Raw genomic sequence first — 15,197 nt, 5'->3', positions numbered from 1 at the left:
CATAGCAGTCAAGAGTTTCTTACAGTCTAGATATGCACAAATTATTTGTATCTCGAGTCTTCTTCTATTGGGTAAAAAAAATATTTCGAAAAAAGCCCCCCACCCCCCCCCCCCCCCTCCTCCGAAAAAGTCTGTGATATACATTTTATATAAATATCTTCTAAAAATATTAGTATACTCAGATAGCACAATATCTGTGAATAAATATACCTTGGCCAGCTATTTTGAGCATGTCGGTCCTCTTGAAAGAATATACCAACAAATTGAAAAAAGTAATTGCCCTGCCTCTTCTTTTTGAATCACCGAGATAAAAAAAATCTCAGAATACCTCCAAAGGGCATGTGTACTTGAGGTAAGTCAACGCTTCAAGAGCATTTCAACTCAGCTAGGTCAAATGTTTTTTTTCTCATCACATGTCATATGTTTTCATTGGGGATTGTTTTAAACGTCATATACTCAAAACAGAGAAACTATCCAACCAGGGAGTGTTTCACAAAGATCCCAAGTCGAACTTAACTCTAAGTTGGACTTAAATATTATGGAGAGCCATGTGTAGCCTTATAATAACATATATTCAAAAGCGAAAATTCTATCTATTTATAAGTATTTATCTATTCTAAGTATTTTAGACTTTTTACAAATTTCACATGAAGAACATGAAATCACCTTGATATTAGAAAATATGAATGATTTGAGTCACAATTTTATCCCTTTTAAAATAACTTTAACAAAATATTTTAGTTGATGCTATATAAACGGCTTTCCATAATTTGTAAGTCTAACTTAGAGATAAGTTTGTGAAACACCCCCCTATATACTGACCACCACATACGGGCACAGGGTGAGCCCACTCTCCAGACTGAGTGCAAAAGTTGAGTATACTTCCATTCATTGTGTACCCGTCGTTGCAGTGAAAGTAGACCGCGTCATTCAGATGGTATACCAGCTTCGCGTTTGCCTTGTAGCCATTCATTGGGACTCCTGGGTCTTCACAGATGATTTCTATGGGAGGAACAGTCAAATTGAAATCCTTTAAAACTACACTGTCCTACTTGTAGCTACTTGCTCCCTTTATATAGAAAAAACTTCCCCAATCGGTGCCTTTTGGTCCCCCGTGATCCTCTCTTTCTTATGTTAATTGAGAGCTGAGTTGATGAGATAGCCACCTGTCAGTGACCTGGCTGGTTGGTCTAATCCCTTCTAGCTCAGTAGTATTGACGGTCTTTAAAAGATTAACTCTGGATCAGACACCTCCTTACCTGTGAGTCATTACCAGAAAAATGAAACTATATTCATATTAACGTTTTAAAGACTGCATTCTTAAGTCTTTACCACGGCATATTGCCTCCTTCTCTAACTGCCCTTTTAAAGAAAAAACGAAGACGTACATTCTTATCCAACAGTCAAATAAATTTCATCTATCCAATCCCAAAGCCGCTAGGGGCACATATATCATTTATTATACATAGTGGCCCAGAATATTACCAAAGTTTTAGAACGCACATGAAAGACATACCGTAAGAAACTGCTGGTTATGGAACCTTGAAAGACAGAGTTTGCCAATTGATGGAGTGAGCTTTTAATATAAAGATCATCAATACATATACATATCTTTCTTAGTCAGAATTTCATCGAAATTGCGGTAATCTGTCTCTCTCATTTTTTAGATTCCAACTAGATATACAGTGCGTCCCAGAAAAAAACGAAACCGAGAATTATCGATGTTTTATCAGAGTTGAAAAAAAAGAGTTATCTCCGTTTCGTTGAAGATCAGCCATGCATCAGGTCTTTTGTCTTCTTTGTGCATAGCTGATCGTCAACGAAACGGAGTTAGAACTTTGGTAACTATGTTCGTTTCTACGGCAGGCAGCCAGTGAAAACGAACCCCTTTTGGTCAAATGATGGAAATGCAAGCCTTACTTTAAACAAACAGAACTTTGTTATTCCTGGCTCATTTTCCTGATTGAGGTGTCATTGGAGAGGGCAGAAATTGAAATTTCTAGAAATGTGATTTTCCTTTTCAAATAACACCCGCCAAATGACTTTTCGGTTTCCTCTCTTCAAATTAGTTTTAATCACTCATGCGTGAAATATGCATCATCCGAGTAGCATCTCCTGAAAGAGGAGACTCTAAGCTTTCCAAATATGTATCATTCATTAATTATGGTTGTGATTAAGTTATGATAAAACATCGATACTTCTCGGTTTCGTTTTTTCTGGGACGCACTGTATACCGGTCGAGTTTCCCTTAAAGGTAATACAAAGTTTTGGTATGGGGTCATGAATGTGGTTCAAATTAACATATTGGACGCATATGCGGTCCTACAATATTCAGTGATCGTTGTCGCGGTTGAAATCGAGTCTAAAGTTATGAAATTGTAAACAATAAACTCTTTATGTTGTATAGCTCCCTCTCAAGGTCAAGATATAAATTAAGCTATAACACAATGTTTCTTGACTAATATCTACCGATTAGTTGTTCCCGTTCGGAAATTATATATCACAACTACATATTCTGATATTTTCATTGTCGCAGCTACCATTGTACGGCCGTAGGCGCGATATGAAATTTATCAAAATTTACCGGGAGCACCGGTAAATTGTATATTCAATTTTTCTCGAAAGCAGATGTAGTTTAGAGGCTAAATTTTCTAGTGCTTATAATACATCCACAGGGGCATCCAAATATATCAAAATTGTAAAGAATCACTATCCACCCAATTTTCAAAATTTCCCAAAACTTTGTATTACCTTTAAACTAGAGGAATTGTACCAAAGTTTTGATGAAACATATGATAGACATACCTTTAAAAAATGATGGGTTTAGAACTCTGAATACGGGTGGAGGATGACTGCAATTACAAATCCCGTATGAAAGACAGACATCGACAGCGCCTTCCATCCCGTGGATGATTACCATCAAGGAGGCTATAAGTATCTCTCGGATCATCTGTAAATAAGACAATGAATAACATTTCAAAATGAAAACAAGAGGATAATTTTGGAAGTTATTTACAGTGCGATTTCTTTTATATTACACATGGAACGGTGAAATTTAGAGAGGCGAAATTTGCATCATCATATTTGTAATAAATGGTGGCAGAAATAATTCATGATGTTAAGCTTCATGCCCTACATCAATTAACTTCTGCCACTACCAATACTGCTATTACTATCCTCCTCCTGCTGCTACTGCTGCTGATGATGAGGAGGATGATGATGATGATGATGATGATAGTGATGATGATGATGATGATGGTGATGATGATGATGATGAGGATGATGATGAGGATGATGATACAGTGATGATGATGATGATTATGATGATGATGGTGATGGTGATGATGATGGTGATGATGATGATGATAATGGTGATGTTGATGCTACTGATGATGATGAGGAGGATGATGATGATGATGATGACGATGATGAGGATGAGGATGATGATGATGATGATGATGATGTTGATGCTACTGATGATGATGATGATGGTGATGATGATGATGGGGATGAATTGATGATGATGATGATGATGATGGTGATGATGATGATGGGGATGAATTGATGATGATGATGATGATGATGATAGTGATGATGATTATGGTGATGAAGATGAGGATGAGGATGATGATGATGATGATGTTGATGTCGATGCTACTGATGATGATGATGATGATGATGATGATAGTGATGATGATTATGGTGATGATGATGAGGATAATGATGAGGATGATGATGATGGTGATGATGATGATAGTGATGATGATTATGGTGATAATTATGAGGATGATGATGAGGATGATGATGATGATGTTGATGTTTATGCTACTGATGATGATGATGTTGATGATGATGATGGTGATGATGATGATGATGATGATGATGATAATGAGGATAATGATGATGATGATGATGGTGATGATGATGATGATTATGAGGATAATGATGATGATGACGATGATGAGGATAATGATGATGATGATGATGAAAATGATGATGATGAGGTTGATGATGATACTGAGGATGATGCTGATGTTGATGATGTGGATGTCGATGCTACTGATAATGATGATGATGATGATAGTAACAATGTTTTTTCTTATTATTATTCTTATCATCATCGTTATCTTTACTATTAACAAAATCACGTGAAAATCACATCAATATCAAGGTATCGACTTGAGCAGATTTACGTTCTTCAAACACCTGAAATTTACATAAATGTGTTAATACGTTTATTGCACTAGGTCACTTAAAACACACGTACACTATATCACGCAGTTGTCACAGCAATATCACCATTATAATAACGTGAATATCCCTACCTTGGAGACCATGGTTTGTAAACCTAACGCTTCTGTTTTTGTTTGGTTATGAAATTACATCTTCATAAACGAAATTATCACATTCTTTAGAAGTTTTAGAATCGAGTCACAGAAACACGTGAAGCGTTAGTGATAGTTTTAGTCAAAATATATGCGTGAACCAGTTAATGTAAACTGGTAACCCTGGAAATTGAAATGGCTAAATGATCCAGTTGGACGTCACACGTATCACTCTACGCAAATCTAAAAGTCCCTATTATTACCAACGCTTCTTCTCTCCCCTTTTCTTTTCTTTTCTGCAAGTAACTCTTTTTTTCTTTCTTTTTTAATTGTTGTATCTAGGTTGAGGGCTGCAGGCACGTCAAGCTACTTTGGTTATTTCTGTAGCCCTCCTGCATCTAATGTAGGTTAATTATGCATTTGATATATCTGTCAAATTTTGTTTATTATCTGTATAACATTATATACACTTAAAATATTGTATAAAACCATATTATGTCCATGAAAATGTATGATGAGAAAAAATGCAATAAATAAGAAGTTACATTTTCTAGAAGATTAGTTCTCAAGGGGGCTTGTACGTGTATAATGTTGAATTGTGCTATTTTTGCTTCAAGAAAGTTAAATTGACTCAAGAACATAACGTGTTTAATGACCTTGACTCTTTATACGGTTAGTCAAAGAAATTTCTTTAGCTTGGTTGAAATATGTCAGCTGTGTTCAATGTTTAATTTAGGAATCTTATTCAGTGAAGACTAGTTCTCAGAAATTATTGTTTTGGATATATGTAATAAATGTATGCATATTTGCAATAAACGATTGTAAGGCTCAATCAGGAGAAAATACATGTATTTGATATTTAACACCTGGGTGATGTATTTAAAAAAGAATATGATTTATTGGAAAATATGTCATTTCGCATGATGTGATATACACTGGAATGATCTTATTTATCATTTGAATTTTTCTCTGTGATTGCAAGGTTTTTTGTATACATTCGAACTTCAATAAAGACTTGAAGCGAAGATCTGGTATCCTAAGCGGGAAACAAACCATCATTTTTTTTTTTTTTTTAAATGATATTTTATTTCCTTCCTCATAATTTCACATAACAAGAAATTCACATAACAAATAATTATCAAATTAAGCAATATAAAACAAGATCTTTGATACAAGACATTTCATGAGTTACATCAATCAATGAACATAGAAAAAAAAAGGGATCATATAGCTCCGTTTAGTCTCATTTGAGAACGCCCCCTATCGGCAGAGTCCAGCAGCCTAACATGTACGTTTAGCCTATGGACTTTTACCCCCGAAACAATTCATTTTTTGTTTAAACGAAAAGCACATCCACCCGACGTACGTTATCACTAGCTCTTTCATTGGAACCCTCATGTCCCATTGACTTTTGAAAGTTCATCCACCGTAATTTGATCAAAATAGGTCGCAAGCTCGTCATTGCCTATATAACACATGTACAACAAGTCGAACTTTGGACTCAACTAATACCCTTTTCACATCTACCAAATATTGCTTAACCCCGGGAAATAGGTGGGGCTAAGGGGGCTCTTAGCCCCACCAATTCCTTCCTTAGCCCCACCAATTACCCGGGGTAATTTTAGCCGGCTTTCTGTTCACATTACGTTTTGCCAAAGTGGGCTAACCCCACAAATAGTACGGGACTATCTGGCCCTGCAAAATAGCAGGGTTAGCCGGGCAATTGCGGGGTTAGCCGGGCAATTGTGGTGCTAAGCTGCGTAGTGTGAATCCGAACCGGGCTAAGGAGAAGCGGGGCTAAGCAACAGCCAATCACAGACAGCGTGGTCGTGTGGTCGTGAATTTGCATTTATCGCGCGCTATGCATGCAGTTCACGTTACGCATGCATGCAGTTCACGTTACGCATGCATGCTCTCTGTATTGACGTTTAGTCTTTTACGAGGCAGAGGTCATTATGAAAAAATCATTTAGTCGAAAGGCGCATGCGCGGTAGCAAAAGCATTAATATTCATGAGCTATCGAATAGTCCGGGGCTAAGGCGAACGTAGTGTGAATCGCGTGAAATTTCTTAACCCCGGCTAAGCACATAGTCCGGGGTTAAGAAAATAGATGTGAACAGCAAAAAAAATAGTATGGGGTTAAGGATAGTATGGGGTTAAGGATAGTCCGGGGTTAAGAAAAATAGATGTGAAAAGGGTATTACCATGCGATTGTAAGGTTATAAGTCAAGCGCACGAACGATAAGAAGCATGAATTATCAAAGTTCTGATTTGTTCATTATGTCCATTTCATCCAACCCACCACCGTAATTAGGTGGTCTGTCGTTTTCGACAGATCACCTATTGTTTTCGTCAGAATTTTCTTTCTTTATTTATTTATTTATTTATTTATTTATTAGGTGGTCTGTTGTCAACAGACCACCTATTGTTTTCGTCAGAATTTTCTTTCTTTATTTATTTATTTATTTATTTATTTTTCTTTATTTTTATTTCTTCCCGTTTTTTGTTTATCGATTAACTCAAGATCGGTTGTGTTAATTTCTTTCAATTTTGACACAGTCATAGGTCATTGTCACGATACGTGACAGGAACATTTTCAAGGTCATCAGGTCATCGTGACGTCATCCAGGCGCCATTTTGTGAAATCACGTTATCCATCATATCTTCGTGATGCATAAGCAAAGGTCATTCATATTCATATCACATATACTTCAGGTCAAGGGTCAACAGGTCATGTCATCAAAGGTCACATAAAGGTCACGACGCGCACGTACGCGTGCGTCAAAATTTACAAATGCTCAAAATCACTTAACTATTAAAGGAGAGTACGAATCAGGTCATTTTAAGCATTTCAAAATTTTCCGTCCGTAAGTGTCCCCGCGCGCGTTGCGCGCGCTCATAGCGCGCGGAAAAGGTCAAATTCAAAATTTTTACATGATTTAGATTCCTCTTACCGTAAATGACAATTTACATTTTTTTTCAGTCACCCTTGACCTTTCATAAGGCCGTGAGCGCGCGTCAAAGTTCAAAATCCGCGCGTGCTGCTATGGGCAATATAATGCAAATTTGATCAAAAACATGCCATTTTAAAAATCATAATAGCTCTTCAGATAGTCCATTGACCCCAACTTTTATATCATGGTTAGAAAAAGCATGAGTTGGAGATATGATTCCATGTCTCATTTGACCCTCAATTGACTCATGACGTCATCATAATGGCCTCCGAACTCAAAATTTCAATTTGCATATTATGACGTCATAATATTTTTGGAAAATTGATTGTATCTTTGTAAATATTGATTAATTTTCTTCCAAATTTTGATATGTTCTACCTGAGAATATTGTCTACAAATGCAGTCACCACGATATTTCATTTTGACAAGGGCATCATGGCGTATTTTCGCGATTAAAGGAGGCATGTCAATTTTTCACATTTTGCGTGTATTCTCTATGGGACATGACTTTTTCTCAAAACTGGATTCTACATTCTCGTCTGTCGCGAGCAATATCTCTGTCGTTTTATCTTTGTTTACGCTGAGCTTTGAGTATGTTGTAGCTGAGACAATAAGCTATCACAAGTGTGCCATTTATTTCTCGATTAGATGACGGGATCATGCTCATATTTCACTTGCAAAGTGGGATTTGAGAATTTCATTTTCCGTTTACGTGTATTCTCTATGGGAAATGTTTTGGTATATCGGTAACGCGCTTGACTTCCGACCTCGAGGTCCCTGGTTCGAGTCCGGGCGTCTCCAACAATTTTTTTTTTTTTTTCTTTTTTGACTTTTCAATGATCATAAAATTGAAAACAGACCACCTAATTCGTCACCATGACGAATTCAATTTCTAGTTATTATTTATTTTTATTTCTTCCCGTTTTTTGTTTATCGGTTAACTCAAGATCGGTTGTGTTAATTTCTTTCAATTTTGACACAGTCATAGGTTATTGTCATGAGACGTGACAGGAACATTTTCAAGGTCATCAGATTATCGTGACGTCATCCAGGCGCCATTTTGTGAAATCACGTTATCCATCATATCTTCGTGATCCATAAGCAAAGGTCATTCATATTCATATCACATATACTTCAGGTCAAGGGTCAACAAGTCATGTCATCAAAGGTCACATAAAGGTCATGACGCGCACGTACGCGTGCGTCAAAATTTACAAATGCTCAAAATCACTTAACTATTAAAGGAGAGTACGAATCAGGTCATTTTAAGCATTTCAAAATTTTCCGTCCGTAAGTGTCCCCGCGCGCGTTGCGCGCGCTCATAGCGCGCAGAAAAGGTCAAATTCAAAATTTTTACATGATTTAGATTGCTCTTACCGTAAATGACAATTTACATTTTTTTTCAGTCACCCTTGACCTTTCATAAGGCCGTGAGCGCGCGTCAAAGTTCAAAATCCGCGCGTGCTGCTATGGGCAATATAATGCAAATTTGATCAAAAACATGCCATTTTAAAAATCATAATAGCTCTTCAGATAGTCCATTGACCCCAACTTTTATATCATGGTTAGAAAAAGCATGAGTTTGAGATATGATTCCATGTCTCATTTGACCCTCAATTGACTCATGACGTCATCATAATGGCCTCCGAACTCAAAATTTCAATTTGCATATTATGACGTCATCATATTTTTGGAAAATTGATTGTATCTTTGTAAATATTGATTAATTTTCTTCCAAATTTTGATATGTTCTACCTGAGTATATTCTCTACAAATGCGGTCACCATGATATTTCATTTTGACAATGGTATTATGGCGTATTTTTGCGATTAAAGGAGGCATGTCAATTTTTCACATTTTGCGTGTATTCTCTATGGGACATGACTTTTTCTCAAAACTGGATCTACATTCTCGTCTTTCGCGAGCAATATCTCCGCCGTTTTATCTTTGTTTACGCTGAGCTTTGAGTATGTTGTAGCTGAGACAATAATCTATCACAAGTGTGTCCTTTATTTTTCGATCAGATGCCGGGATCATGCTCATATTTCACTTACAAAGTGGGATTTGATAATTCCATTTTCCGTTTACGTGTAATCTCTATGGGAAATGTTTTGGTATATCGGTAACGCACTTGACTTCCGACCTCGAGGTCCCGGGTTCGAGTCCGGGCGTCTCCAACAATTTTTTTTCTTCACTTTTTTTTCTTTTTGACCTTTCACTCTACCATCTCCTTTGAATATTAAAACACGTACAATCGCAAATAATGTAATAAACAACCATATTTACTTTATTATTACCCTATTATCACTAGATCCATTACTTTTGGCGTGTAATCCTTATGGGAGATGACTTTTTCTCAAATCTGGATTCTACATTCTTGTCTTTTGCGAGCAATATCGCCGTTATTTCGGCTTGGTTTTTGTTGATTTTTGAGTATGTTGTAGCTGAGACTATACGCTATCTAAATGTTTTCTAATTTTGTTCAGTCTGATGTCATCGTGGTCTGTTGATGATAATCATCAACATCATCATCATCATCATCGTCATCACCATTACTATCAAGATCATCTTGATGATCATCATTGTTTACATGTCTATATAACTTCTCCCTTTCTCAATATAGTAAATATTATAATCTCTCATAAGACTTGAAGACAGACCACCTAATTCGTCCCCATGACGAATTAAATTTCTAGTTTTTCCATTTAGTATTATAGGCAAGCATTTTGCCGAGGTAAGCAAAAACATGAATATTCATGAACACCATGGACTATTCGATTATTAACAGAGGGGTGCAATTGTGCACCACATCAAACTCCCCTACTTCAGTCAAGTATTTATATAGTATTAATGACTGCTTTGAGAGAAATAGTTGTTTTATTACGCTCAAGGGAAGGTTAGAATTGTGCTATTCCCCGAGGCTTGCCGAGGGGAATAGCCCAATTGTAACCTTCCCGAGAGCGTATGAAAACAACTATTTCTCGAATATTAAAGCAGTCATTAATACTTTTATATGCCGAAAAAAAATAGACTAAAAAATGAAAAATTAAAAATATTTATCATTTTGTCGAAGACGGGATTCGAACCCTTGCGTACAACAAGAGGTGTACCGATAACCAACGCTTAGACCACTCGGCTATGGCCCGCCGTTGACATGATTGGCAGTTTTCTCCAATATATACATCAAAATGGATTGAAACCGGCTTCGCGTGTGATGAATGCTTCGCAAAAGCTCCATATACGGACTCTTCTTTTACTTTTGCAATGCATATTGGCACGAACTTAGATCAAGATCTATCGGCAGATGTTGTTTTTTTGTTTTTGGAAGTTTATTTTCGTCTTCATGTCAACAATGCAAGATAAAATTGTCGGTAAGATCGATCGAGATTCAATTGTATTGAAATTACCGACCAATCCTTCGCACACATACGGCATCCTCCATCGCTCAAACCATTTTTTAACATGTAAACCTATGGGGTAACCATGGAGGCTGACCAACTTTTTTTAATAACCATGGTTATTAAAAGTATTGAAATGTTTTATGCATGGTTACCGAGAATTTTACAGGAACAGTTAAAGTTTATGAATGCAATTCGACCAATCAGATGGCTGGATTTCTTAAGTGAGGTATATAAATTGTATTATGTAGTTTGGTAGGTTTATTTTACTAACTATTTAATTACCAGATATCAATGATAGTTAAAAGATATGGAAAAGATTCTTGTATTTTATATTTAGAAAAGCAATCTCACATACAAAATCCCTATCAAGTGTCGTCTGATCCGCCGATTGCCGTCTGCTATATATGCGAACTAGCTACGTTTGTGCTGGCGAAAATGAGACAACCGGAGCAATATGAATTTCAGTGGGACGTATCGTAGTCGAGAAAGAGTAAGGGAATATAATTGGCGTAGCCACAGGGGGAAGAGGGTCGCTTTATAAAGGCTCTGTATTAAATAAAGAGAAAAACAAACTTCAATTTCAGTCGGACGTATCATAGCCGAGAAAGGTTAAGGAACTCTTTCTCAACTACGATACGTCCGATTTTTTGTAAATAAATACCCCCCCCCCCCACCAACACAATAATAACATAATAGTAACGAATAAGACCAGTCTGTAATTAAGACCATTCTATTTAATTTCATGCATTTTCGATATACTCAAATTGGCAACTATTATCTTCTGTCTGGCAGATCATCATTAAAGGTAATACAACGTTTTGGTATGGGGTCATGAATTTGGTTCAAATGAACATATTGGATGCATAATGAGGTCCTACAATATTCAATGATCGTTGTCGTGATTGAAATCGAGTCTAAAGTTATGCAATTGTAAATAATAAGCTCTTTATGTTGTATAGCTCCCTCTCAAGGTCAAGATATTAATCAAGCTATAAACAATATTTCTTGACTAAAATCTACCGATTAGTTGTTCCCGTTCGGAAATTATATATATCAACTAAACAACTGTACGGCCGTAGGCGCTATTTGAAATTTATCAAAATTTACCGGGAGCACCGGTAAATTTTTATATTCAATTTTTCTCGAAAGCAGAAGTAGTTTAGGGGCTAAGTTTTCTAGTGCTTTTAATACATCCACAGGGGCATCCAAATATATCAAAATTGTAAAGAACCGCTATCCACCCAATTTTCACAATTTCCAAAAACTTTGTATTACCTTTAAGGTCGATAAATACACGCAGACATGAGCATCCGCCCGCAACCCATCGTCGGTATGCACTTGTATTGTGCAGCAGTTTGCAGTGAAACCTGTGAGAAAGTACATATCATAATGTCTTCGTTTTAAATGAAAAATACTCTAAAAAGACACAAATTTGACACGAAACAGCTTAAAGAAAGGTAACGCCTTTTAAATCATGTTCACTTTTTGAACAATTGTTGAAGATTTGTTGACTTTTGGTATGTTATAGTAGGTTATCTCCAAGGCGGAGTCACGGGTCAAAGTTTGGATACACTTTTGAACAAGCGCCGGTTTCTGTGGGTTATGTTATCGGTCTGTTTCCATATAATATTAAAGGCTATGTAAGCCATATAGATTTCTATTGGTCCAACAAGATTCTGATCGTTGAATATGGTCTCTATGGGTTTTACTTCTATTGGTCTCTATTGGACGAGATCTAGACCGAATTTTCTGTCGTCTTCTGGTCACTGCTCTCGCATTTCAAAATGGCCGCGCAAACGGTGAACATGGTGTGTGTGTGTGTGTGTGTGTGTGGGCGTGGGGGGGGGTAATTGTCCTCGGGGAGGGGCGTGATTGTCCTCGGGGGTGGTTGTCCTTGGGAGTGGTAATTTTCAGGGATTGTCCTTTGGGGGGTATTTGTCCCGTTGGTAAATGGCCTTGGGAGGGGCGGGGGTGATTGTCCAGGGGGTAACTTTCATCCCTCTCTTTTAATCTCGTTTTGTTTCATTTTATGTTACGCTGTACAGCTTTTTCTTTCTTTACCTCATCATTTTCTCCTTTGTTTCCCCTTCTTTATTTTTTTCTCCCAAATTAAAAGTGTTGCGTTAATTGATGGGAGATTTTATAAATTTTAAGATTATATCAGGTTGCATTCTTTCATTGAATATTTTTTTTTAAGTACTTTGTGTACAAAGGCTACACCCACTTGAACTGGGACAGAAGGCTTTTTGACGCAGTTATTTAGTTAACCCTTTCTGTCCTTGGCGTTCCAGTTGCTGTACTTTTTTTTTTTTTTTTTTTTTTTACTTATACTTGCATAATATTATTGTCTGTTAACCGATTTCCTATGTTATTCCCTCATTGCTACATAAATGATAATGTTTCTCCCAAATAACACCTTTAGTAGACCGGTATACAGTGATAAACGTATTCAAATGTCGTAGCTAATGACGTTAGTTCTGTTCCCGGGATTTGAACGATTTAGGATATTAGACTTCCCTTTTAACGGAGTGAGATGTATTTTGTTACCATGCCAATAAAACATCACATGTTGTTGGAGCAGGAAATACCATGATAGGTATTCTAGGCCTACTTTCCACACCAACAAAATTTATCACTTAATATGTCCCATTTGCAGGCCAAACAAATGAAAAGGTTAAATTCCAAACGGGATTTGAAAGATAATACTGATTTAGATACATGAAATGTTAATAATTCCTGCAAAGTTCTACAGAATTTGATGTTGGCTGCAAAAGGGACATAGTCCCTTTAAAGGAAGTTATAACAGCTTTCGTAAACAAATGTGTTGTGCGTAGTTAAAATAGCAACAGTAGAATATTCAGACATCCATTCATATTTCTGATTGTCTACGTTTGAAAATGAAGGAAAGTTAAATAATTTTTACTAAGCAGTAAATATATACATATATAATTATAACGCCATTTTTTATTTATAAAGTGTATTATTTAAAAAAAAGCCTTTTCTCGCAATTTTTGTTTGTGATACAGCGTGTTTGGCCAAAAAAAAACAACAAACATGTATAGCGTTCTGTTTTTTCGAAAAATAGGAAGGAGGAGGTTCTTTCGCTTACAGTAGGGTAATTTTTCTTTTTTTCTTAAAAAAAAAAATAGGAGGCGGCCCCCAAAATGGAAGCGCGCGGGGACGCTAAACATGTATATTTTTGTTTAATGGCCTTTCCTTCACCGGCTGAGTAAACAGTCTCTTTCCGAGGAAAAGCAAAGGAAGGAAGCGGGTATTAAAGGTCAACTCATATATCATTTGGAAAATAATGACCTCGGACGGAAATAACGAAAGTTGAACATGTTAAAAACCGGTCACATAAATGGCATTGTATTAATTCATAAGTACAAGATAACGATTATTGGTACCAAAGGATATTCATATTTGTATGACATCGATCACCTTACATATATGTCTTATTATCTATGTTAATATAACTACGTTTAGTTATCATTTGTTTGGTATGTTAAAGATACATTGATTTAGTGTTTAAAAAAAAACAGAAATATGTTCATACTATGTAAAGAGTTCATGCATTTTGTGTTGTCTTACTTCTAAAACACCATGAACGAGGAAATAAGTTCTTACACCTTGTGGTGCGAATTGTAATGCCTCAGTAATGTCAAACTGATCAAACTTTTACCTGATTTTTGTTTCCTTTTTTTGTTTGTTTTTTGTTTCCCCCCCCCCCCTTGAAAAAAATCCTGCGTACGCGCCTGGCCTACGTTAGGCCTATCCCCCATCACCACCATCACAAAGTGCATATTGCTTCACGTTTTACTAGCAAAACTACACCATATTTATGATAACAGAAATACACATACTAACCCTTCTCACGTGGTAAACACCCTAGGACCAACACTGCATTCCCCTCGTTTCGCGTAAAGCAATTTGAAACAAAAGTACAAACAAGAAAACAAAACGTGCAACTTTACAAAAATGTTGGTGGAACACGACACCAAATCTTGAAAATTCCCTTGTAGAAATCATGTGCAAATATACACATAAAATGCATGAAGATCAGAAGAAATACTAGAAGGCAATTGGTGATCCCGTTGGTAATATAATGCATATGTAGTGTGTCCTAAATACCTATACAATCACAACCGTTCTTGGATATAAGACGCGATCAATTATTGGAGACCTAGGTTGTACGTACCTTGCAATGCATCTATGTAGGGCGCGTATTAGCGGGTTTTCCACTAGTCGTATGCAGTATGAACAGGCCGCCTGTCTGTCTGTATTGCCAACGTCGAGTGTAGCATGCAAGCTTTATGCAATGATCAAGTTCAACGTCATTGTACAGCTAGAATTCAGCGAGGCGGAATGACCGCGCGTACATTCAGAACACGCGCGAACATTTATGTCAGAGCAATATTGTGTTACAGTATAACCATGAACTATAATAGGGACTTGTAGATTTGACGACGAAAACGTGGACTGTTATATATGTGTGACATCCTTTTAAGGCATTGCCG

At 36.7% G+C, this 15,197-nt stretch overlaps 1 protein-coding gene across 1 annotated transcript; it reads right to left on the bottom strand.

Annotated features, from left to right (window-relative positions):
• Nucleotides 1-219: 219 nt before the first annotated feature.
• Nucleotides 220-15,122, bottom strand: LOC100888352 (inactive serine protease PAMR1). The gene is made up of 4 exons (XM_030993985.1): nucleotides 14,879-15,122; nucleotides 2,806-2,950; nucleotides 823-1,002; nucleotides 220-239 (listed from the first exon to the last, which is right to left on the bottom strand). The coding sequence occupies exons 1-4, from the start codon at nucleotides 14,888-14,890 to the stop codon at nucleotides 220-222; spliced, it is 357 nt and encodes a 118-aa protein (XP_030849845.1). The 5' UTR covers nucleotides 14,891-15,122.
• Between the last annotated feature and the right edge of the window lie 75 nt (nucleotides 15,123-15,197).

This window comes from Strongylocentrotus purpuratus, unplaced genomic scaffold (genome assembly GCF_000002235.5).
Source record: "Strongylocentrotus purpuratus isolate Spur 01 unplaced genomic scaffold, Spur_5.0 spur5_scaffold_20, whole genome shotgun sequence".
Lineage (NCBI taxonomy): Eukaryota > Metazoa > Echinodermata > Echinoidea > Camarodonta > Strongylocentrotidae > Strongylocentrotus > Strongylocentrotus purpuratus.
This window is presented reverse-complemented; position numbering and strand designations above follow the sequence as displayed.

Coding starts and splice junctions, on each gene's coding strand:
- LOC100888352 (XM_030993985.1), bottom strand. Junction 1,003..2,805: donor AAACCCATCATTTTTTAAAG/GTATGTCTATCA, acceptor TTCCTCCCATAG/AAATCATCTGTGAAGACCCA. Junction 240..822: donor CCCTGTGCCCGTATGTGGTG/GTCAGTATATAG, acceptor TTCTTTCAAGAG/GACCGACATGCTCAAAATAG.